The 23,301-nt window shown below is 46.0% G+C and overlaps 1 protein-coding gene across 2 annotated transcripts in view; it reads right to left on the reverse strand.

Moving 5' to 3' along the window:
- The window catches only part of SH2D4B (SH2 domain containing 4B), a 110,888-nt gene that overhangs the window by 34,554 nt on the left and 53,033 nt on the right, over positions 1-23,301 (reverse strand). The window contains exons 5-6 of one of the 2 annotated variants that reach the window (XM_025397350.1): positions 8,488-8,704; positions 2,682-2,806 (exon numbers count right to left, since the gene is read on the reverse strand). In XM_025397350.1, coding sequence (XP_025253135.1) covers positions 2,682-2,806; positions 8,488-8,704 — 342 coding nt within the window. Of the gene's footprint in view, positions 1-2,681; positions 2,810-8,487; positions 8,705-23,301 lie in introns of both variants that reach the window. The other variant, XM_025397351.1, reaches the window with a different exon arrangement.

Here is a 23,301-nt window from a genome sequence, read left to right on the forward strand (position 1 = left end):
AGACTTCGGGATTTTACAAGTGAGTAAAGTTGGAAAAAAAAAAAAAAAGAAGGGGTGGGGGAGGTCCTGGGTTGCTAACTTTTTGCTTTTTCAAGCAAAGGCAATATATAAAATTAACCATGACTTACTATCACCATCAATTCATAAAAGATAGGACATTTTAACACTAAAACTGAGGAAAGGATATAATCTTAGAATATGACACAATCCTTTCTAAGCAAAGTTACTTGGCCACCCTCCATATGTGAGCCTTTTTCTTTCCTTCTGTCACAGATCAATGAAAATTCTGTCACCAAATAGCTCCAGCCTGTGTAACAGCAACTTTTCTGCACACTTTATGGTAGAACTGTCAGAAGAACATGAAATTAGCTACATAAATTATGAGACTTAAATCTTGGTTCTGTTGGTTCTGTGACAACATAAAAGTTACCTTAAAAAAAAAAAAGTCAAAGAAGAAAACAAAGCTAAAAATAAATTTGAGCACCTCGGTCGTACCTTCTCCACTGGCTACCAAAGGCAGTTGGAGCACCCGGCACAGCTGCCCACCCTCACCCACGTGCCACTCCTGACTGACACTCCGCAGCTCCCTAAGATGCCAGTGCTGCTCTTCCGTGACCATAGTAACGTCTGAATAAAAAGCACAGTGGTGACTTAAATGGAAGCTCTACCGGGGCTACAGGGACACATAACTGGGACAGAAGGGAGAGGCAGAGAATCCCCAGCACCAGCTCCAGGGACACATGGCTCAGTCAGCCATGAGTGCTGTCTTCTCTCTGAGCCCTAAAGAGCCAGTCCAACCTTCTTCCAGATGTGTGGTGACCTGGGAGAAGAAAGAGGTCTGAAAGTGGACGGTGGTCACAACAGACTAGATTATCCTTCAAAACTATCCACTGTAACGTGGACGCCACTTTGGCTCTGGCTAACAGAATGTGAGTGACAACCTCACGTCAGTGCCCTGCAAAAGCTTTAGGAGCCAATGTGTGGTTCTCCAAGTCCCTCATTTCCCTCTGTCGTGAGATCATCACCGTTTTCTTTTTTCCTTTTTTTTTTTTGAGACGGAGTCTCACTCTTATTGCCCAGGCTGGAGTGCAACGTTGCAATCTCGGCTCACTGCAACCTCTGCCTCCCAGATTCAAGCAATTCTCCTGCCTCAGCCTCCTGAGTACCTGGGATTACAGGGGTCTGCCACCACGCCCAGCTAATTTTTTTTATATTTTAGTAGAGACAAGGTTTCACCACGTTACCCAGGCTGGTTTCGAACTCCTACCTCAAGTGATCCTCCCGCCTCAGCCTCCCAAAGTGCTAGGATTACAGGCATGAGCCACCGCACCCGACCGACCATCAGCATTTTCAATAGAGGCAGCTCCTTCAGGCTGAGGCCCAGACTAAAGTCTGTAACCAACTCCCAAAGGGCACGTAACATGGGTAAGAAATAAAGCTTGACTGGTGGGGGTCACTGAGACTTCAGAAGCATTTGTGACCGAGGCATATCCAATCTGACCTACGTGACATGGATGCTATTCACTGGGTTGGAGAGCTCAACAGCAGTGGCAACAGGGGAAGGCGGCGAGCTCGTCTTGGAGGTATTTCTGTACTTGGTCCCTGGGTGAGAGGCAGGGGTGAGGGCTGAATACAGAGATGCCTAAGACATAAGGTCCCTGACCTCACCAAGCCTAAGACCAGCTGGGAAGGCTAGCCTGACCCTCACATGTGTGGCTCTAGATTTTCAATGCAGAGAAGCAAGGGCTGTTCTTTGGAACTGGAAAGCCTGGGATCTAATCCCAACCCAGACATTTTCTTCCCACCTTCATCCGTTCTTCCCGTGGATACTTACTAAGCCAGGGATGGGGAAAACAAACAAGGTCCTTAACCTCACAGGCTCACATTCAGGTGGGAGGATAGACAATAAGAAAATCTGATAAATACCAACTGGGCACACTCTCTCCAGGAAATGAGCAGGGTGAGCTGAGGGACACTGGGGAAGGCTGAGGTAGGTAAGGAGTTCAGGAAAGGCCTTTCTGAGGAGGGGATGTTTGAGATGGAAAATGAGAATGTGTCAGCCATGCAAAGAGCTGCCAAAGAACAGAAAACGTGAGTAGAGCCACAGCAAGCACAAAGCGTCTGAGACGGGAAAGAGGATGGCTTGTTTGAGGAACAGAAAAAAGGCCAGAGTTTTGGAAACAAGGTGGGCAAGGAGGGGCTTTCAGGGAGCCACCCTGCCCTAATAGTCTATGTTTAGGTGATGCTGACCTCTTCATTCAGCCATCTGTCATCTAATCAACAAGCACGTATCCGGAGCCTATAGTGTGACAGGCTGTGGCCAGGATCCGGGGATGGGGGTCCTGCACACCAGGAACTCATGCAACTCTCAGGGCTCACTGTCTTATGACCACAAAGAAGATGCCTCTGAGGAGCCCTTGATGGCTACGGAGGCTGCGAGGTGACGGCAGTGGGCAAGAGCCATGGTCATCCCTTCCCAGAAGAATTGGGAGTGCCCGTTCAGCATCCCTGGGGCCTGCAGCCTCCTGGACTCCCGCTGGGAGATATCGGGGGGCAGAATGGAGATTGCATAAAGTCCTCTGTCCCCTGATTATAACAGTCCTTCGGCACCCCTCCCCAACCCCAGAGAGAGGCAAGGATGTGGAAATCATCTGGCACAGGGCCCAGAAAAATGGTCCTACCATGGAACCAGGGGGCGATGAACTTGGTGTTCCTCTCGAAGCCAGCTCGGCGAGGCAGCTGCTCCTCCTTAAACCAGCGGACGATGACATCTCTGGAGACTGGGCGCAGCGGGCGCTCCCAGGTCCTGCTGAAGAGAGAGAAAGCGGGGAGGGCAGAAGATTAAGGAGGGAGAAAGGGCAGAGGGAGAGGAAAGAAGAGGGGAAGGAAGGAAAGAGGAAGGGGAGAGGAAGGTAAAAGGAGGAGGAGGAAGGGGGGTGGAAGAAGGGGCAGGAGAGAGCCATGAGAGAATGAATAAGCACGGTGCCCACATCCATGCCTACAAAGAGGATTAAAACAGCCCAAGTACTTGAAGGCATTTTGCAGATTATAATGTACCACCTGTTATTGTTTATTTAAAAGAAAACTGTTACCGATTGCTTCAAAAAACAGCCACACAGTTGGGAATGAAAAGAAGCCAGGAGGGGGTGTCTGAGGGAAAGAAAAGGCACATTTTCCCTAGAGCATGGCCAGGGCATAAATACCAGCATGGATGAAGGAGGCTCCTGATGGAAAGTAACTGAGTGTGTCCCATCCCCTTCTCTCCCTCAGAAAGAATTCTGGGTCTTATCCCCTCCTTACCTCTCCCTCCCTGCCCTCTGAGGGGATGCCTGCCTTTACCACAACTCCTGTGCTTTTGTAAGGCAGAACCAGGACAGTGAACAGAGAGAGAAACCGGAGAACCTCAATTTGCTCTGGAAATGGCTGAGATTCCCTGCCCAGAAAATAAAAAGTATATGACAGAGGAAACGGAGGCAGAAGGAAACAAAACTGCACATTGGTTACTACGGATGGAAAGGATGAGGGACTGGAGGCATGGAGGGCAGGAGGAGGGGCACGGGAAGAGTTCAGACGAGGGAGTAGATACGTTTTAAAGTTTTCTCACAGGTGAGCTAAGATCGTCATTGTTTTCGTGTCTGAACTGCGACTCCCAGATGCGTACACAGACTGGGCGAAGTGAGACCCCACTGCACTCGGGCTACACTGAAAGCACAGTAAGAGCTGGCAGCACACGACCCGTGACAGGCACCCACAACTATGTGGTGAAGTACAACGCAGTAACACCACGGTGCATGAAATCATGGCACAGAAGTACAGCATCTGGGCCAGGCGCGGTGGCTCACACCTGTAACCCCAGCACTTTGAGAGGTCGAGACCAGTCTGGCTTGGTCTACTCCCTCGTCTAAACTCTTCCCGTGCCCCTCCTCCTCCTGCCCTCCATGCCGTCAGTCCCTTACCCATTCCATCCGTAGTTACCAATGTGCTGTTTTGTTTCCTTCCGCCTCTGTTTCCTGTGTCATACTTTTTATTTGCTGGGCAGGGAATCTCAGCCATTTCCAGAGCAAATTGAGGTTCTCCAGTTTCTCTCTCTGTTCACTGTCCTGGTGCTGCCTTACAAAAGCGCAGGAGTTGTGGTGAAACCCCATCTCTACTAAAAACACAAAAATTAGCCGGGCGTGGTGGGAGACACCTGTAATCCCAGCTACTCAAGAGGCTGAGGCAGGGGAATCGCTTGAACCCAGGAGGCAGTGAGCTGAGATCGTGCTACTGCACTCCAGCCTGGGCAACAGAGTAAGACTCTGTCTCAAAATAATAATAATAATAATAATAATAATAATAATAATACAGCATCTGAGGAACAAGGCAACAGCCCACCTTGAACAACCACAGCCTCTTCGCCATTTCCAACTGAGTGACAGGAGCCTGGTAAATTCTTATTTTGTTGTTGTTATCCACCTAATAGTACTGGCATTTAGAATTCACGGTTATCCTTGTTTTTTATAAAATCAATGTCAGCTGTCTTCTCATGTGGTCTCCGTATTTGCCCTGTACCCACACTTTGACACTGTGCTCAGCGTACCTCCTTACAAGCCCAGAATAAATCCACAGGGCATTTCTTTACTCGCCCTATACTGAATACACTCACATATGCACACGCATGCGCACATACAGTAGCAGACACTGTAGATTTGAGAAAAGATGTCAGAAGGACAGAGGGTGAGGTTACATTGCACAGCTTACAGCCCTCATCGGTAGAGTTGACCTCCACACCCTGTCTTCCCACTCACTGCCACTCTGGACTTTCCTTTACCCTCTACAGCCCTACAGCCAGCCGGCCTATGTTCCCAGTCCTCACACTCTTCCTTCTCAGTAAGTTCAAATGTCTTTCTTCTTCATTAAGCAGTGCAGGGCAGCCTGCTTCACCCAGCCTCTTCCTCCACATTTGCATCCCCCAAAAAGTAGCTGTGCTTGGTGGGGAAAAACTCCTCTAGTTTCTAGGACTCGCTTTCCTTAGAAGGCAATAGGAAGTTATATATAACAGCAAAAAATAAATTCACACACTCTTGTCCCTCTGTTTCTAAGCAGTCGATTTGAATTCGTTTCTAAGCAGGGAATCTGACTCCCCCAGAACATAAATGCTACATTTATATACCTTAAAATTTTGATCATTCTATATAAATTAGATAGTTTGCACTTCTTCTTTTTTCTTTTTCAGCTAATCGATGGCGTTTTCCCCTGTTATAAAGCCTTCAAAGAAGTCACTTTTAGTTCCACAAAACATTCCAATGAATTGACTTAACCCAAATTCACTTTAAACAATTACATTGCTTCTGACTTTTTGCCATTATTAATAATGCTATGATAATCATCTTTGCACTTTTTCCAATTTGCAGATAATTTCCTTAGCATAGATTCTAGCAGTGAAATTACTAGCCAAAGTCATACCGGCAGTAAAGAGTAGGGCCTGGGTAAAAAGATATGTGAGCAGCTTGTGTATTGGTCCACAAGAGCTGACTGTTAAATTTTCAGGAATTTTCTAAGCCAGTTAAACATAGCCATCATTCAAATTTAAATGTAATAGGCCAGGCACAGTGATTCATGCCTGTAATCCCAGCACTTTGGAAGGCTGAGGTGGGCAGATCACCTGAGGTCAGGAGTTCGAGACCAGCCTGGTCAACATGGTCAAACCCTGTCTCTACTAAAAATACAAAAAATTAGCCAGGTGTGATGGTGCGCACCTGCAATCCCAGCTACTTGGGAGGCTGACGCAGGAGAATCACTTGAACCTGGGAGGCAGAGATTGCAGTGAGCCGGGATCGGACCGCCACTGCACTCCAGCCTGGGTGACAGAGCAAGACTCGGTCTCAAATTTTGTTTAAAAAAATTTAAATCTAATAAATATACAATTAAATAAATTGTATTAAAATAAGGATAATAAATACTCAAAACTCAAAACAAAAAAAGCATATAAATACTAGATGTGTATTCTAGGAGGCCACTTGGCCCAAAGCCTCACTCCTGAATCTGAACCTCTCCTCCCATCAGCGGCACGCATCTGCCCTCAGCACAGACAGACGAGGTGTGCTGGCAGGCACCAGAGAGGTGAGAGCAGTGAGGCCATAGGGACCCATCCCATGGGGCGGCCACAGGAGAGAGGCTGGTAGGAGGGCCTTCTCACTGCCTGGGCCTGCTGCCCTGTGTGCACAGCTGCTTGTCCCCTTTGAGGCTCACTCGGGAGTGAGGCCACTGCTCCCCTATTGGCTGCACACAGCCAGCCCAGAGCCAGGCTGCACCATGGTCCATGTGGCTCCATCAAATGGGCCTGAGGGAAAATTTCTAGGTTTGTTTTAAAAAGCATAGATGGGGAGAAGGCTTTTCTAACTATGCCCTCAAATTTAGAAAATATAAAAGAGGCCAGGAGCAGTGGCTCACACCTATAATCCCAGCGCTTTGGGAGGCCAAGGCAGGTGGGTCACCTGAGGTCAGGAGTTTGAGACCAGCCTGACCAATATGGTGAAACCCCGTCTGTACTAAAAATACAAAAATTAGCCGGGCATGGTGGCGCGTGCCTGTAATCCCAGCTACTCAGGAGGCTGAGGCAGGAGAATCTCTTGAACCTGGGAGGCAGAGGTTGCAGTGACCCAAGATGGCGCCATTGCACTCCAGTCTAGCAGACAGAGTGAGACTCTGTCTCAAAAAAAAAAGAAAATATATAAGAAAATTTGACCTTGTAACAATCAAGAATTCCTGCACGACAAAAAACTTCATCATGAAAATCAAAAAATAAGTGCCCAACTGAGAAAAAATGTTTATCACAGACAAAAGAATCCTCTCCCCTAATATGTAAGAAGTTATTAGATATCAATAAGGAAAAGACAACACAATAAAAAGATAATTTACAACACACTGTGCAGTAGAATACTATGCACCTGTAAAAAAAAACACACAAAAAAACAAAAAAAAACCTAAATAGATAATGTAAGAATTGATATGAAAAGCCTTCTAAAAACTAGTTAAATGAGGGAAAGCAATCAAAGTATAGAACTCCATGCATAAAATGCCAATTTTTCTACAAAAAAAAAAAAGAGGAGGAATAAGGCCTTTCATGATGGTAATTGCAAAAATAAAGTGAGCGGATACATAAAAAACTAAGAACAGTAGTGACCTCTGGAAGACGGGGGAACAGAGTAGACGGAGGGAGAGAGGGAGTCAGCCATTTCTCAGTACACCTTTTTAAACCTTCTGGTTTGGGAATCTTATACTTGACAAGAAAGGAAAGGGTGAGAAGGTGGGAGGGAAGAAATGAAGACATCAACTGTCCCTACACTGTAGGCAGAGGGAGAATAAAGTTATGAGTAACCCCAAACCCCAATTAAAGCAAAACTCAGACACCCCTTCATTATCTGGGGGTGACTGGACTCTTCTGCAGATTACTGAGGTTAAGGGAGCCGGCAGGTGCTCACCACCCAGCCTCTGGCCCTCCTGGGGACAGTGGTTGTTCAGCAATGATCTGGGGACCAGAGCACCCAAGAGGAGAGAGGCCAAACCTTGGGGCTGGCCTAAGGTGGGGGCGGGTAGAAGGAAGAGAGGCTCCCTGCAACCTCTTAACCTTTGGTCCTGGCAATTTCGGACAGTCATCTAAGTGCCCTTGCAAACCCTCAGGGGACACAAATGTGTGTGAGAACCTGCCTGCATCCAACCATGCTAAACTGCAAACCTACTATTCCAATTAGAGAAAAACCGGCTTGCCTGGGACTCAGAGTCATCAAGCCCTGTGTCCAGGCTGCCGGGCCATGCTTCACCCATCTGAGGGCTCATTACAAGTTCTTAGCCTGGAGCCCTTAGAGTCTCAAATTGTATGCAAACATTCTAGGTCTTTATATCCGCAAATTTGAGGGGGAAGAAGGTACACAGCTTTCTTCAAATTCTCAAAGGAATCCCTGACCTTAAAAAGGTCAAAGCTCGTAGGGGATGCGATGGCTCAGGCCTGTAATCCCAGTACTTTGGGAGGCCGAGGCGGCCAGATCACGAGGTCAGGAGATCAAGACCATCCCGGTTAACACGGTGAAACCCCGTCTCCACTAAAAAATACAAAAAAATTAGCTGGGCGTGGTGGCGGGCACCTGTAGTCCCAGCTACTCCGTAGGCTGAGGCAGAAGAATGGCGTGAACCTGGGAGGCAGAGGTTGCAGTGAGCCGAGATTGCAACATTGCACTCCAGCCTGGGCGACAGAGCGAGACTCCGTCTCAAAAAAAAAAAAAAAAAAAAAAAGGTCAAAGCTCTCAGAACTCCAAAGTTATACCAAATCTCCAACTCCCACACCTCTCCTCCCTCTCCTACCCCAGACGAGGGCTGAGGTCCAGAGGGGAAATGCTAGCCCCAAACTACACAGCAAATCTGGGGCAGAACCGGGACTGGGACCCCGGTGTCCCATGCCCTAATCCAAGGCCCTTGCCCCAACCACGCCAACGCGGAGCCTCGACCCACCTGACCGGCAGGGCGAGGGGCTGCGGCGGACCCGGCCCGGGGAGGTGGTGGTAGAGTCTTGCCTCCTGCTCATGGCTCTGGCCGAGCTCCCGGAACATGGAGCTGAGGCCGGCGACCGTGCCCTTCTGGATAGCACGGAGCGAGTGGCGTCGGTACTCGTCTCGGGCGCGCTGGGCTCGGCGGCTCCTCTCCTCATCAGCCGCCTTTGACCGGCGCACTGGAAACAGGAAGACAGCGCGTTAGCCCAGATCCGCAGCCCAGGCAGTGCACTAGGCCAGCTGGGACAGGATGTATTCGGTTGGTGCAAAAGTAATTGCAATGTAGTGGCAAAAAAATCGCGGTGACTTTTGCACCAACCTAATAGTCCAAGAACCTCAGGATTCACCTGGCTGCAAGGAAGCTCAGAACCCAGAATCACAGGCAGGCCCCGCCCACCCCTAGCAGCAGCCCTAGGGCAAGCCTGTCCCTACAGAGGTAAAGATACCCTGACAGTTTAGGGTTGTCTAGTTGTTCCTGTGACGCCATTCTAGAATGGCCAAGCCACCTTGGAGTGGAAATTTCCATCTCCCTATGTATTTCTTCCTGGGAGTGTCCTGCTCAGAGCAGCTCCTCAAATCCTCTGCCCACTCAGCTCACCTGTCAAGGTGGCCAGCATCTCCAGACAGCACCACCGTCACCCTCATTGACAGTGCCAAGCCCTGGGTTTGGTGCCTTCCCTGCATTATCTAAGGGACTTCCCCCAACCACCCAGGGAGGGCACATTACAATTTCTGCTTTATGGGTGAGGAAACCAGCCTCTGAGAGGTTAAGTAACTTGCCCAAAGTAAATCAGCTAATAAGGAGCAGAACCTGGACAGAAACCCAGGTGTGCCCGGCTCTAAAACCCACACAGTTCTTCCCCCCGCCCCATGGCCCCATCACTCAAGCAGCTACCTTCGATTTAAAACCCTGTGTATCTGACACCAGAGCTCTTTCCTACTAAAAAACAAAGAAGCATTGAAAGACCATCTGGCCCAACCTCCTCATGTTATTCATGTGGAAACTGAGGCCCAAGGAAGGACAGCAATTTGCCCAACTGGGTAAGTGGACCAGGCCAGGAACCATCCTTCCTCCTACTGCAAGATGAGTTGTTGGAAACACTAGTGTCCCAGTTCTGGAGCCCCTTCTTGGTTTCCCATGACCTTGACAGCTGGTAGGTGAGTGTATGGGCGGGGAGGGGGAAGAGGATCTTTTGATAACTCCAACAGCTTACAAGACTCCAAGACACCCAGCTCTCTAGCCCTCTGTATTCACATATACATGTATTAATATAAGTATATATATTCATTTTCTTGAGATAAAGTCTCATTCTGTCACCCAGGCTGGAGTGCAGTGGTGCGATCACAGCTCACTGCAACCTCGACCTCCTAGGCTCAAGCAATCCTCCCACCTCAGCCTCCTGAGTAGCTGAGACTATAGGTGTGCGCCACCATGCCCATCTAATTTTTTAAATTTTTTGTAGAGACAGGGCTTCACTATATTACCCAGCCTAGTCTTGAACTCTTGTTCCCACCTCGGCCTCCCCAAAGTACTGGTGTTAAAGAGTGAACCACTATGCACGACCTCTTCCATCTTTTTGTGCTCCTCAAGGAAGGGTCCTGTCTCAGCCAAGTGGCCTTGAAAAGATATCTCTGCTTCTAAATCTCAAAAGAGAGGTCTGGGACCAGGAAAATGCGGGACAGGGAACAAAACCCATTACAGGCAAATTCTGGAATTAAAACCAATTATTTTGTAGTCTCATTGCATCTCGGCAGGCCCCTATCTGCCTCTAAAATCCAACTATTTTGCAAAAACCTCTTGCTGGCTTTGTTCTTCTAATTGTACCAGGCTAATGCCCCAGCCCCAGTGGGTCACCTTCTCTTCTCAGAGTAAAATCTTAGTCTGTTTCTACTCCAATGCCACTCAACACATGCATAGCAGGCACCTACCAAGAACTGCACTGTTAGTATTCAAAGGTCAGTTGCCCTGTTCCTGAAAGAAAGCATTTCTACTTCACAAGTTGTCAAAGAACGCTTTCTGGGAACAGAACATCTCCCAGATCTGAGGAAGGCAGCATGAAGTCTGTCCCTCAGAAGGTATTTATGGAAGTGGCCCCATGGGTGTCCCATGCAGAACATCCACTAGGCTGTGAACTCCACGAGGGCAGGTGGAGAGTCTGCTTTGGTCTATTCATTGCTGTATTCTAGTAACACGGTCGGCAGGTGATACATATTTTTGTATGACTGATGGAACTCAATTAAGTATTTAGCGCTGCACTAGGCCCTGAGTTGGATACAGAGATAATAGTGAAGGAAATCCTTCTTTCAAGGCACTCAGAGGCAAGCTGGGAAAATAAGACCAACAAATATCTCTAGCATAATGAGGAAAGTAGTGAGCAGCATTTAAAAAAGAGACCAATGAAGTACTGTCAGAGTTTAGGGGCAGCAGCAGCAGCCTCGCATGCTACTAGGGAGCCAGCAGTCATCGCAGGAAATAATTTGACTGGGTGTGGGAAGATCAGTAAGAGTTTTCCAGAGAAAGACAAGGGAAGAGGCCATTCCAGAGAGAAAACTGAGGTTTCAGTGGTTTGTCACTCCTTATGTTACAAGACTCCAAGACACCCCTCCCACTAGCCTTCCATCTTTTTGTGTTCTTCAAGGAAGGGTCTTGTGTCTGCCAAGTGGCCCTGAGAAGACATCCATATGTTGTGGCTTCTGAAACTCAAAAGGGAGGTCTGTAAGTTCCAGACCCTAAGAACACCATGATACCTGCCTTGTATTGTGACGGAAGGCTCCAACAAGGTCAGGGGGCCCCGGGATGGGCTTTGCAGACATTTGACTGCAAACTAAAAACTAGAAGCTCGTGCCCTACAAGGACCATGACTTTTGGAAGATTACAGCCCCTGAGAGACAGTGACATTCAGTGACAGACAGGCAGGCAGGTTGCAGAAGGAAATTATATGCAGACTAGGGAGCCGGGTTTTTGGAATTCAGACAGGTGGGGCCCTGAGCCATTTGTCGCACAAAGACTAAACCCATTCTCCTAAAGCCCAGCTCTAATCTTACCACTTTCTTCCTCAAAAGCCTTCAGGGGCTCCCACTGCACACAGAATAAAATACAAACACCTTGGCCTGCCAGGTAAGACCCTGAGAAGTGCTCTGCCTACTTTCCTTACTTTCTCAGCTCAGTGGGCTCCTTCCCCAGCACACACAAACACACACACACACACACACACACACACACACACACATCATTCTGCACTGTAGCTCCACCACACTCCCACCAAGCTACAAGCCTGCCTCTGTGCAGCCGTGTTCACCAACTCAGACCAACCGGGTCAGCTCAGAGATCTCAGGCCCACCCTACTCCCCTGCCCAGACCGAAAAAGCTCAGTGTCCTACAGAATTCAGATGATCCAGTTACATCCTGCAGAGAAACTCCATGCTTCAAAGCAACATTAATTTGTAGTAATCCCTTGTGTGAATAGAACATGTCCCTGAAAATTAATGAATAATCCTATAATACGGGGAAAGGCATCAGTAAAGATTTGAATTGTATGTGAATGTGGATGTATTTAAATTCTGCTCCGTGTGATCTTGGGCAACCTGAATTACCTTATCTACACCTTCTTTCCTTGCCTATAAAGTGGGGGCCTGACTGAGTTGCTCTGAGACGTACATGGGACAGTACATAGCAGGCTTGAAAAGCCCTGGCATGGGCTAGGTTTATTAAACATTATCTGTTATTGTCGTGTTTGCTGTGAGATACAGAGGCTGAAATGGCGCCTTTAGAAAGAGTCCGTCCCTGGGTGGAGGTGGGGAAATGATGTGAGAGCGGAGGCGATGTGTGGAGTCACAGGCTCCTGTCAGAGAACAGAAAAAACAAGTGTGAGTAGGAAAAGCCTCAGACCCCTGGGGAGGGAAAACAGGCAGCCGAGGTGCTGAAAGGAATCACACAGGCCTTTTGTGACTCGGCCTGCTGGAGCCATGGTCCCTTGGTGGAAGAATGGGCTTGGCACTCAAAATGAGGTAAGCAAAGTTCGACCACAGCTAAACTTGGGCCTAGAGAAAGGGCTCTCTCAACCCTGGTCTGAGGCTACTGAGGTCGGCAGCCAACCACTCCTGTGGTCCTGAACCCTGCGAGCAATGCCTGATGGCTGCCAACAGTGACCCCCTGTGGCCTCCAGGAGCCACTGCAGGAGTTCCTTAAGACCAGAGCACTTCACACCCCTATGAATGTTGTAATGACTCAGCTTGGGGAACCATAAAGCCCCCAGAGATTCCTGAGCAATTCAAGAGGAAAGAGGACCCTAAGCAGGACATGAATCGGCCACATGGGAGCTCAGGCTAGCATTATTCCAAGTTATAATACCAAAAATATGTGCCACCTAGAGTTTAAGGAGCACTTCAAGCCAGTTATGTCCAAGGAGAAACTGCACGATGTCCCATTCCCGTGAAGGGATAGAGAAAGCCTTTCGTCTGTCTTCTCCTTCAGCTATCCTCCCAGCCCAAAATTCTGCTGTGCCCACTCCACTCCCAGTCCAGACTCTACCCCTACAAGCCCCTTCCAGCTCTACCTGTCTCAAGCCTACAGCAGTTTAGTATCACTGACCCTGACTCTGGTGCACACTCTAAGAGGAAAGGGAATGGAACCCACATCACTGGACCCCAAGCTGGGCCTGAGCCCAAATTTCCCACTCCGCTCTGTCAACAACCTGGCAAGAAGTGAGACAACCAGTGTGCAGATTGTTGGTTAAAGGCCACAACCAGAATGACACAGGTCAAGGAGGCAGAGGTGAACACAAGTCCCTCTGATGACTCCAAAATCCTGCTTAATCTAACCTAGTATCCTATCCAAAATCCTCCAAAATCTAACCTAGTAACTGCAGCAATGATAAATGTCCAGTTTTTACAAATAATATCATTTCTCAAGTCAGGCTGGCTCATCTCTAAATCTCTAGGCAACTAGATGTTATCTAACTCCACACTCCTACAAGTTCACAGTTGAAAAACTATGAAATGAATTTCTCTGCCTGATGTATTCAGAGTCTCAGAAGCCAGAGCTCTGCTGAATAACTGACTGAATTCTCTGTTGAACTGAATAACTAACGGTATTCAAGTGATACTAAATGGGATAATTTCCTTTTTTTCTAACTTGGAGAATTTAATTTGGGTGTTTTATCAAAAACTGCTGCTCCCCCATAGATTAATGGCCCACTATATCTTTCATATTAAATTAATTGAGTGCAGAATGGTTTTGTTGGATTTGAATGACAGGCTCTGGAGTTTAACTCATCATTCTTTAAGAAAGGCTAAGATGAGGAACTAAAACCACGGGGCCTGAATTATCACATCTTCTTTGTTTTTCAGAGGCTTTCCCATTTTCAGTTGCCACACAGAACATTAATGAGCAATCAAGCAGCTCCTGGGCCAGACGATTTCCATTCTCTATCCCTAATGGGAAACCAGCCCCGCTCTTAACTTTCCATCCCTTTATGTGGCTAAAACAGAAGAGCACTTCATGAACACAGACGTTTACAACTTAGAAAGCACCGTTACTTCCTCTCTCTCATTTCACCCTCCCAAAGGCCTCAGCTCAACATGATTAACCCCATTTTACAAATGAGGAAACTGAGCAACGGAGCAAGAGTTTGCTCAAGGTCACACTAGTAAGTGGGCAGAGCTAGGACAGGACTCCCAGTCCAGTGCTCCTTCCCACACACTGCAGTAGCCTCTGGTGACCACTTTGTAATGGTTCATGATTTTTTGTCAGTATAAACCTTTGCTCTGCCTCCTCTTTCCATCTGCCTCTTCTTTTGTCCTGAATTTAAATGAATGAATTCTTTTTTAACTCTTTCTCATCTTATCTTTCTAGCCTCATTTTTCATCACTGGAACCCCAGGCTGCCACCACACTGCAACATGTACCATGACCTATGCACACAATGACCTTGCTTTGCTCTGCTATGACACCCTGTCCCACCTTCTTTGCCCATCCATTTTCCCTGAACCAAATGCCATTTCCTCTGCAGAGCCTTTCCAAATGCTCTCCCTTCTGAAAGGGATTCACTCTCTCCCCATATACTTTATTTTATTTTATTTATTTTTGAGATGGAGTCTCGCTCTGTTGCCAAGGTTGGGGTACGATGGCACAATCTCAGCTCACCGCAACCTCCACCTCCCGGGCTCAAGCAATTCTCCTGCCTCAGCCTCCCGAGTAGCTGGGATTGCAAGTGCACACAGCCACGCCTGGCTAATTTTTGTATTTTTAGTACAGATGGAGTTTCACCATGTTGGCCAGGCTGGTCTTGAACTCCTGACCTCAGGTGATCTGCCCGCCTCAACCTCCCAAAGTCATGGCATTACAGGCATGAGTCATTGTGCCCAGCCTCCCCATGTATTTTATACAAACCTATGTTGGCACATCTACCTATTGAACTATAACTCAGGCATGTAAGCCTCTTCTTCCAGGCTGAGACTTTTAAGGGGAGGAAATATGTCTAACACAATGGTTGGCATACAGCAGGAGCTCAACTGATGTACAGTTGTCCCTCAGCATCCTCAGGGGATTGGTTCAAGGAAACCCCTCCTCCGTTCCCCATCTCTCATGAATACCAAAATCTGCGAATGCTTGAGCCCCTTTTATAAAATGGTGTAGTGTTTGCGTATAGCCTATGCACACCCTCCCATATACTTTAAATCAGCTCTGGATTACTTATCATACTTAATACAATATGAATGCTATGTAAATAGTTTCTATGCTGTATTTTTGTTTTTGTTTTTATTGTCATGTTGTTATTGTTTTTTTCCAAATATTTGCTGTCAGAGGTTGAGTGAATCTGCAGATGCAGAACGCAAGGATACCCAAGGCCAAGCATATACTTTTGCTCCTCAGTCTTACTGGGTGCAAATGACAAGCATATCCCCCAAGCGGCAGGAGGAAGCATTGCAGGGAAACATTCAGTGAGTTAAGATCAATGTTGAGCTACCATCAGCACTGAGCATCAGTAAAGATAGAGCCTCCATCTGCCTTTATTCTGTCATTTCAAACAAACTTGTTATAGAATGTAATGTCTGCTTAGTGTTCCCGCAACCTCAGCCACCCCTCGGCAGTCCTGGGAATGCCCAGCAGTATGTTTAAGAGATTCCACAGGACGGAACCCATGAGGAACTTCCTGTGCATGGACCACTGGAGGCCCGTGAGGCCGATGACCAAAGACATCCCTCCTACAGGCTGCTTTTCGAGATACCTAACCTGCAGGCCAGAACACTAGGCCAAAAGTCAGGAAAAAGAAAAGCCTTCATTTGTGCCTGATGCCCCGACCTCCCTACTGAGTCTGAGCCTGAGTTTCCTTATCAATACACTAGGAATGCCAATGCTCTGCTGTGAGGCTGTTCCCGGCTCATGAGAATGAATGTCCTAAGGCTTTGTGAACTCTCAGGGTTTGGGGCATTCAGATGAATTTAGTGAGGGCACAGTTTTAGCAATATTTGGCAATTCTTAAAACAACTCCAACCTACGTGTGAATGGGCATGAAAACAGTTCAACAGCAGCTGCCCAGCCCTTATCAATGAGCAAGGGGAACATTCTCTCCTGAGCATATGCCCCTGAGGCATCGCCTAGGAGCCTGCCCCAGATAAAAAATGAGCTTTGACCACAATGTTGCACTTGTATAATTTTAACTCTGAAAGGAAGAAGTAACAGTGAAACAGGTCCCAAGGCTGGAAGTGGTCAACAGAGAAAAGGAGGCATGGTCCTGAATACAAACAGACCCCACCCACATTTCTGCTCCCCAGCCCAAGAGCACGCCAATACCCAAGTAACAAGGAATTGAGACTTAAAAGCAAAATCCCACTGTAATTTCAACTGCATACACATGCTTTCCATAGTGTGATTCCATTCTTGTTCCAAATAGAGAGAACCAATCATTTTCCACCTCCCACAAACCAAGGACAGTACTACTCCCTGAACACGCTATTAAGCAGAAATTGAAGAACTGGGTGGACTCGCCACTCTGGTGCTCCAGGAGGAGAGGACAGAGGAGTCTGGCCCCTGCTTACACTGCTGGGGTGGGCCTGAGATTTGGCTCTATGTGGATAGCACAATCTCTTAGGCTTTCATTGATTCAAAGAGCTTCTGAGTGCAGCAGTCACTCAGGTAGGAAGGGAACTGTCCTTAACAGAAAAAAAATTCTCAAGCTAAAGGCAGCCACTAGGCCAGGGCAATAGTGTTGAAAATATATTACACACAGCCCAAAGGGTTTCACAGAGGGGTCCCTGAAGCCACAGGATGCGGGGAGGATTCAGGGGGCCAGGGACCATGGGCCCCTCACTCTCCTCACCTGAGCCAGCTGCTCACACCTTCTTTACCTGATGGGCTTCAGCATAAACATGTGTGAAAACAGCGGCCGTAAGGGAGCTTGGAGAGCAAAGACAGCCCAGTTTTCAAGCTCTTTTGTAAATACAACAGTAAGTCTCTAGGAGAGAGAAACAGAAGGCCTGGTTGAGAGATGAAGTTTGCACTGCACTGTGCTGGCATTGCTACTCTGAGACATCTGCATACAGGATAATCTCTGCTCTGGGCCTGGGCACACAGCCTTCTGTCTGCCAGGGCCCAAGAGACCTAGGAAAATCTGATTGAGGACATCAATGCTGAGAAGCAAAAGGAACACTGGTGTCTTAAAATTTGCAACTGCCTCATGGTGCAAAAATTGTACAAAATAAAAATTAAATTTTAAATTTTAATTTTTTTTTAGATTCTGTTTGGTTTATTCCTTTTCTAGCATTTGATTACATGCTAGGTCACTTGGAATAAAAAAAGATTCAACACAAAATTAAATACTTTCCACCCATGCACCTTCCCAACTGCCCAGTTATGGCCCCAAATTTGTCCCAGAAGTTCTGGGTGTTTTAGGACTGGCACCAAATTAATTATATGTCAACTTAAAAAGGTATCAGTGGAAAAGGTGAATTAAGGACCTCTGAAAATCCTCTCCGCCATAAAACAATGAAAACACTGGAAAATCCTCAGAACCAACTTTCTCAGATTGTTAGAAATTAACCAAAGGCTTACAGAAATTCAAGAAGCATTTATTCAAGAGAAAAAGGTTCATAACAAGTGAAGAGACTAAATCCGTAATCAAAAAAATTTCCCACAAAGAAACCCGAGGCCTCAGATGTCTTCACTAGTGAGTTATACTAAATGTTTCAAGGCAAATTAATTCCTCTTTACAAGTTCATCATGAGAAATAGAAGAGGAATGAACACTTTCCAACTTGTGCTTTCCAACTTGTGCTTTCCAGCTTGTGCTAGTATTACCCTGATACCACAACCAGACAAAAACATCAAAGAAAATAAAACTGCAGACCAATATCCCTTATGAATACAGATGCAAAAATCCTCAACAAAATAGTAGCAAATGGAATCTAGCAACATATAAACAGGATTATATGCTATAAAGAAGTGGGATTTATCCCAGGAATGTGAGACTAGCTCAGTATATGAAACTCAGCCATGGCATGCACCATGTTAATAAAATAAAGAACAAAAAACATGATCATCTCAACAGATGCAGAACAAGCATTTGACAAAATCCAACACCTTTCATCATGAAAACACCCAACAATCTAAGAAAGCATGGAACTTCCTCAACCCAAGGTTCTGTATGAAAACCCACAGCTAACATCATATTAAATGGTGGCTAACATCTGTAATCCCAGAACTTTGGGAGGTCGAGGTGGACAGACTTCTTGAGCTCAGGAGTTTAAGACCAGCCTGGGCAACATGGCAAAACCCCGTTGCTAAAAAAAAATATAAAAATTAGCCAGATGTGGTGGTGTGCATCTATAGTTCCAGCTACTCAGGAGACTGAGGTAGGAGGATCACTTGAGCCCAGGCAGTTGAGGCTGCACTAAGCTAAGATAATGCCACTGCACTCCAGCCTGAGTGACAAAGTGAGATCTTGTCTCAAAAAAACAAAACAAAATAGTGAAAGACTAAAAATTTACTTCTAAGATCAGAAACAAGAGAGGGATGCCTTTTGCCATTTCCATTCAACATAGTATTGGAAGTTCTAGCCAGAGCAATTAGGTAAGAAAACAAAATAAAAGGAATCCAGACTGGAAAGGAAGAACTATCTCTATCTGCACATGAAAGTATCCTGTATGTAGAAAATCATAAGGAATACACAAAAATATACATTCCAGCTAATAAACAAGGTTAGTAAGGTTACAGGATACAAAATCAATATACAAAAGTCAATTGCATTTCTATGCACTAGCAATAAACAACCCAAAAATGAAACTAAGAAAACTATTCTGTTTACAATAGCATCTAGCATCAGAAAGAATATGCAATTAGGAATAAACTTAGCAAAACAAGGGCAAGGCTTCTACACTGAAAACCATAAAATATTATTGAAAACAATTTTTATACCGGGTGCGGTGGCTCACGCCTGTAATCCCAGTACTTTGGGAGGCCGAGGCGGGTGGAGCATGAGGTCAAGAGATCGAGACCATCCTGGCTAACACAGTGAAACCCAGTCTGTACTAAAAATGCAAAAAAATTAACTGGACGTGGTGGTGGGCGCCTGTAGTCCCAGCTACTCGGGAGGCTGAGGCAGGAGAATGGCGTGAACCCAGGAGGCAGAGCTTGCAGTGAGCCGAGTTTGCAGCACTGGACTCCAGCCTGCATGACAAAGCGAGAGTCGGTCTCAAAATAAATAAATAAATAAATAAATAAATAAATTTTTAAAGACTTGGATAAATGGAAAGACATTCTGTGATCATGAATTGGAAGACTGCATATTATTAAGATGGCAATATTCTCCACACTGGTCTACAGATTTAATGTAATCATTATCAAAATTCCAGCTACCTTTATTGCAACAATTGACAAGCTGATTCTAAAATGGAAATGGAAATACAAAGGACTCAGAATAACCAAAATAATCGTGAAAAAGAAGAACAAACACGGAGGTCTAATACTGCCCAATTTCAAAATGTACAACAAAGCTACAGTAATCAAGACTATGTCATACTGGCATAAGAAACAGATATATAAATCAATGGAACAGAATTGAGAGTACAGAAACAGGCCAGGCACGGTGGCTGATGCCTGTAATGCCAGCACTTAGGGAGGCCAAGGCAGGCAGATTGCTTGAGCTCAGGAGTTCGAGACCAGACTGGGCAACATGGCAAGGCCCTATCTCTAATAAAAATACGAAAAAAAAAAAAAAAAAAAAAACTCAGGCATGGTGGTGCATGCCTGTGGTCCAGCTACTCAGGAGGCTGAAGTGGGAGGATAGACATTTGAGGCCGTGAGGCAGAGGTTGCAGTGAGCTGAGATCACACTACTGTACTCCAGCCTGGGTGACAGAGTGAGACCCCGTCTCAAAAAAAAAAAAGAGAGAGAGAGAGACAGAGAGTACAGAAACAGACATATTTTTGGTGAATTGATTTTCAACAAGAGTTCCAATACCATCCAATGGAGAAAGAATAGTCTTTTCAACAGATGGTGCTTGGACAACTTGGATGGCCTTTTAAAAAAAAAATTAAGTAGGAACCCTACCTCACACAAAAATTAACTCAAAATGGATCAAAGACCTAAACGTAAGGGCTAGAACTATAAATCTCTTAGAACAAAGAGAGGTGTAAGCCAGTGTGACCTTCCTTGGATTAGGCAATGGTTTCTTAGATAAGACACAAATCATAAACAACCAAAAAAATGGATAAATTGAACTTCATCAAAATTAAAATTTTTGTGCTTCAAAGGACTATCTAGTAAGTGAAAAGACAACCCAAAGAATAGGAGAAAATATTTGTAAACCATATCTCTGATAAGAAATTAATATCCAAAATATACAATGAACTCTTGCAACTCAACAACAAAAATTCAAAAATGGGTAAAGAATTGGAATAGACATTTCTCCAAAGATGATATATAAACAGCCATAAAGCACATTTTTTAAATGTTCAACATCATTAGTCATTAGGGAAATGCAAATCAAAACCACAATGAGATGTCACTTCACATACACTAGAAAGGCTTTCATAATAAAAAACACAAAAGATTACAAGGGTTGTCAAGGATGCTAAGGAATTAGACCCCTCATACATTGCTGGTAAGAATATAAAATGGTGCAGTCACTTTGGAAAACAGTGTGGCAGTTAAGAGGTGAGACCTTTAAGAGATGATTGGATCATGAGGACTCTGCCTTCAAGAATGGATTAATCCTTTCATGGATTAATGTATTAATGGGTTAATGGGTTATCATGGGAGTTGGTTAGCTATCAAGAGAGCAGGCCTGTATAAAAGCCGGTTTGGGCCGGGCATGGTGGCTTACACCTGTAATCCCAGCACTTTAGGGAGGCCAAGGCAGGTGGATCACCTGAGGTCAGGAGTTCCAGACCAGCCTGACCAACATGATGAAACCCTGTCTCTACTAAAATTACATAAATTAGCCAGGTGTGGTGGCACCCACCTGTAATCCCTGCTACTAGGGAGGCTGAGGCAGGAGAATCGCTTGAGCCTGGGAGAGAGAGGTTGCAATGAGTTGAGATCACGCCACTGCACTCCAGTCTGGGCGACAGAGCAAGACTCCGACTCGGAAAAGAAAGCCAGTTTGGCTGTTAGTGTACCTTCTATCTCCATGTGATGCCCTCCACTGCCTCAGGACTCTAAAGAGTAGCCACTAGCAAGAAGGCCCTTACCAGATGCAGCCCCTCAACCTCAGACTTCCCAGCCTCCAGAACCATAAGAAATAAATTTATTTTCTTTGTAAGTCACTCAGTCTCAGATACTCAGTTATAGAAATAGAAGATTAAGATGCCATATGACCCAGAAATTCCACTCCTAGGCATATAGGTAATACTCAAGAGAACTGAAAACATATGTTCACACAAAAACTTGTACACAAATGTTCATAGCAACATTATTCAAAATAGCCAAAAAGTGAAAACAACCCAAATGTTCATCAACTGTTAAGTGGATGAACAACAATATGGTATATGCGTACATTAGAATATTATTAACCATAAAATGGAAGGAAGGAATGATATCTGCTACAACATGAATGGACCTTGAAAACATTGCGCTAAGTTAAGTCAGACATCAAAAGCCACATAATGCATGATGCTATTTATATAAAATGTCCATCATAGACAAATCTAGAGACAGAAATTGATGAGTAACTTCCAGGGATATGGTAGGGGGAGGAGTAACTGCTAATCAATACAGACTTTCTTTTTGAAGTGATAGAAATATTCTGGAATTAGATACTGGCAATGATTGCACAACTTTTTGAGTATAGTAAAAGCCACTAAATTGTACACTTTAAAAGGCTAAATTTTATGGTATGTAAGTTGTATCTCCATTTTCAAGTCTATTTAATGAATCTGGCATAAGATAGGAGCAGAAGGCTGGCCAGTAGAAGACACCTCACATCTCTGCTCTCCCCGTATGGCCCCAGTTGCAATCATCACTCAAGCGTACCATCACAACAGCCTCCTTGCTCTCTTCCCAAAACCTTGCCAGATCATGTCACTCGCCTTTGGGAGTTTCCCACTGTCCACGTGTATTAATCATGCCTTTTCATTTTCTGTATTTTCTGATTTTTTGACATCTGAGGCCTTTCTGATTCTGGAGAGATTGCCCCTCCCAGGAATAGCCAATTCCTAGGGACAGTAAAGGGCTTGCCTGCAAGTGCACCTTCATATGCAAACCATTCAATCGGAAGCCCATCCCACAACTACCTCCCTTGTTGGGTTTTCACACTCTGAGCCACTGTCTCCCTGCCTTAATCACCCCACAGCCAGATGATGCAAAACTAGAGATAGCCCCTACACCCAAGAGCTCACTTTAGTTATTTACACTGGCCAATCCTAAGCCTGCCTAGCCTGCCTCTCCTTACCCTTCCCCAGGAAATCACAATAAACACTCTTGCCCATGTTTTTGCCCATGTTTTCCCCCACTCCCTCTGCCTCCTGACACACCCTGGTGCTTCCCCATGTGGCCCTGCATGGCCTGCTGTGTCTCCTGTCTCTAGGGACCTGTGAGTAAAAACATCTTCCTTTACAAGCCTCATTTCTGGGCCTGCATACCCAAATAAAACAAATCCCAGGCACATAAGCACCGCCCTCTAAACTTAGCTCCACCTCCCCTTTCCCACCTAGCTTCTCACCAACCTGACACTCCCCAAACTCTCACCACCCCACACTTCCTAGGCATGACATGTTCCTTTGTCACCAAGCCTTTGCCCATGCTGGAGCCTCCACCTAAGTCCCCTTCCCAATCTTTTTGCTTATTCCTGTGTCACCAGCAAGCCTCACTTCATGACACCCCTTCTGGAGACCCACTAGGACAACCACGTTGTATGTGCCACGTCCTCCCTCCAAGCCCTTAGTCTATGTATCTGTCTGCTGCTCTTCTTGATGAGTTTCTACAGAATGAGGACTGTGATTCCTCATCCCTGGATCCCCAGGGCTTAGCACAGAGCCAGGAAATTATTGGCAACTCAGTAAAGGTAGAATATGAGACAAGGTCACATCCTGTTACCCAGGCTGCAGTGCTGTGGCACAATCATGGCTCACCGCAGCCTCAACCTCCTGGGCTCAAGCAATCCTCCCACCTCAGCCTCCCGAGTAGCCAGAACTACAGGTGCATGCCACCACCATGCCTAGCTAATACTTTTTATTTTTTTGTAGTGACAGAGTCTCATATTGCCCAGGCTAGGCTTTTATTTTTTTAATACCAGAAATATCCCTGGCCAGGCGCGGTGGCTCACGCCTGTAATCCCAATA

Source organism: Theropithecus gelada, chromosome 9 (assembly GCF_003255815.1).
Source record: "Theropithecus gelada isolate Dixy chromosome 9, Tgel_1.0, whole genome shotgun sequence".
In the NCBI taxonomy this organism is placed as follows: Eukaryota; Metazoa; Chordata; class Mammalia; order Primates; family Cercopithecidae; genus Theropithecus; species Theropithecus gelada.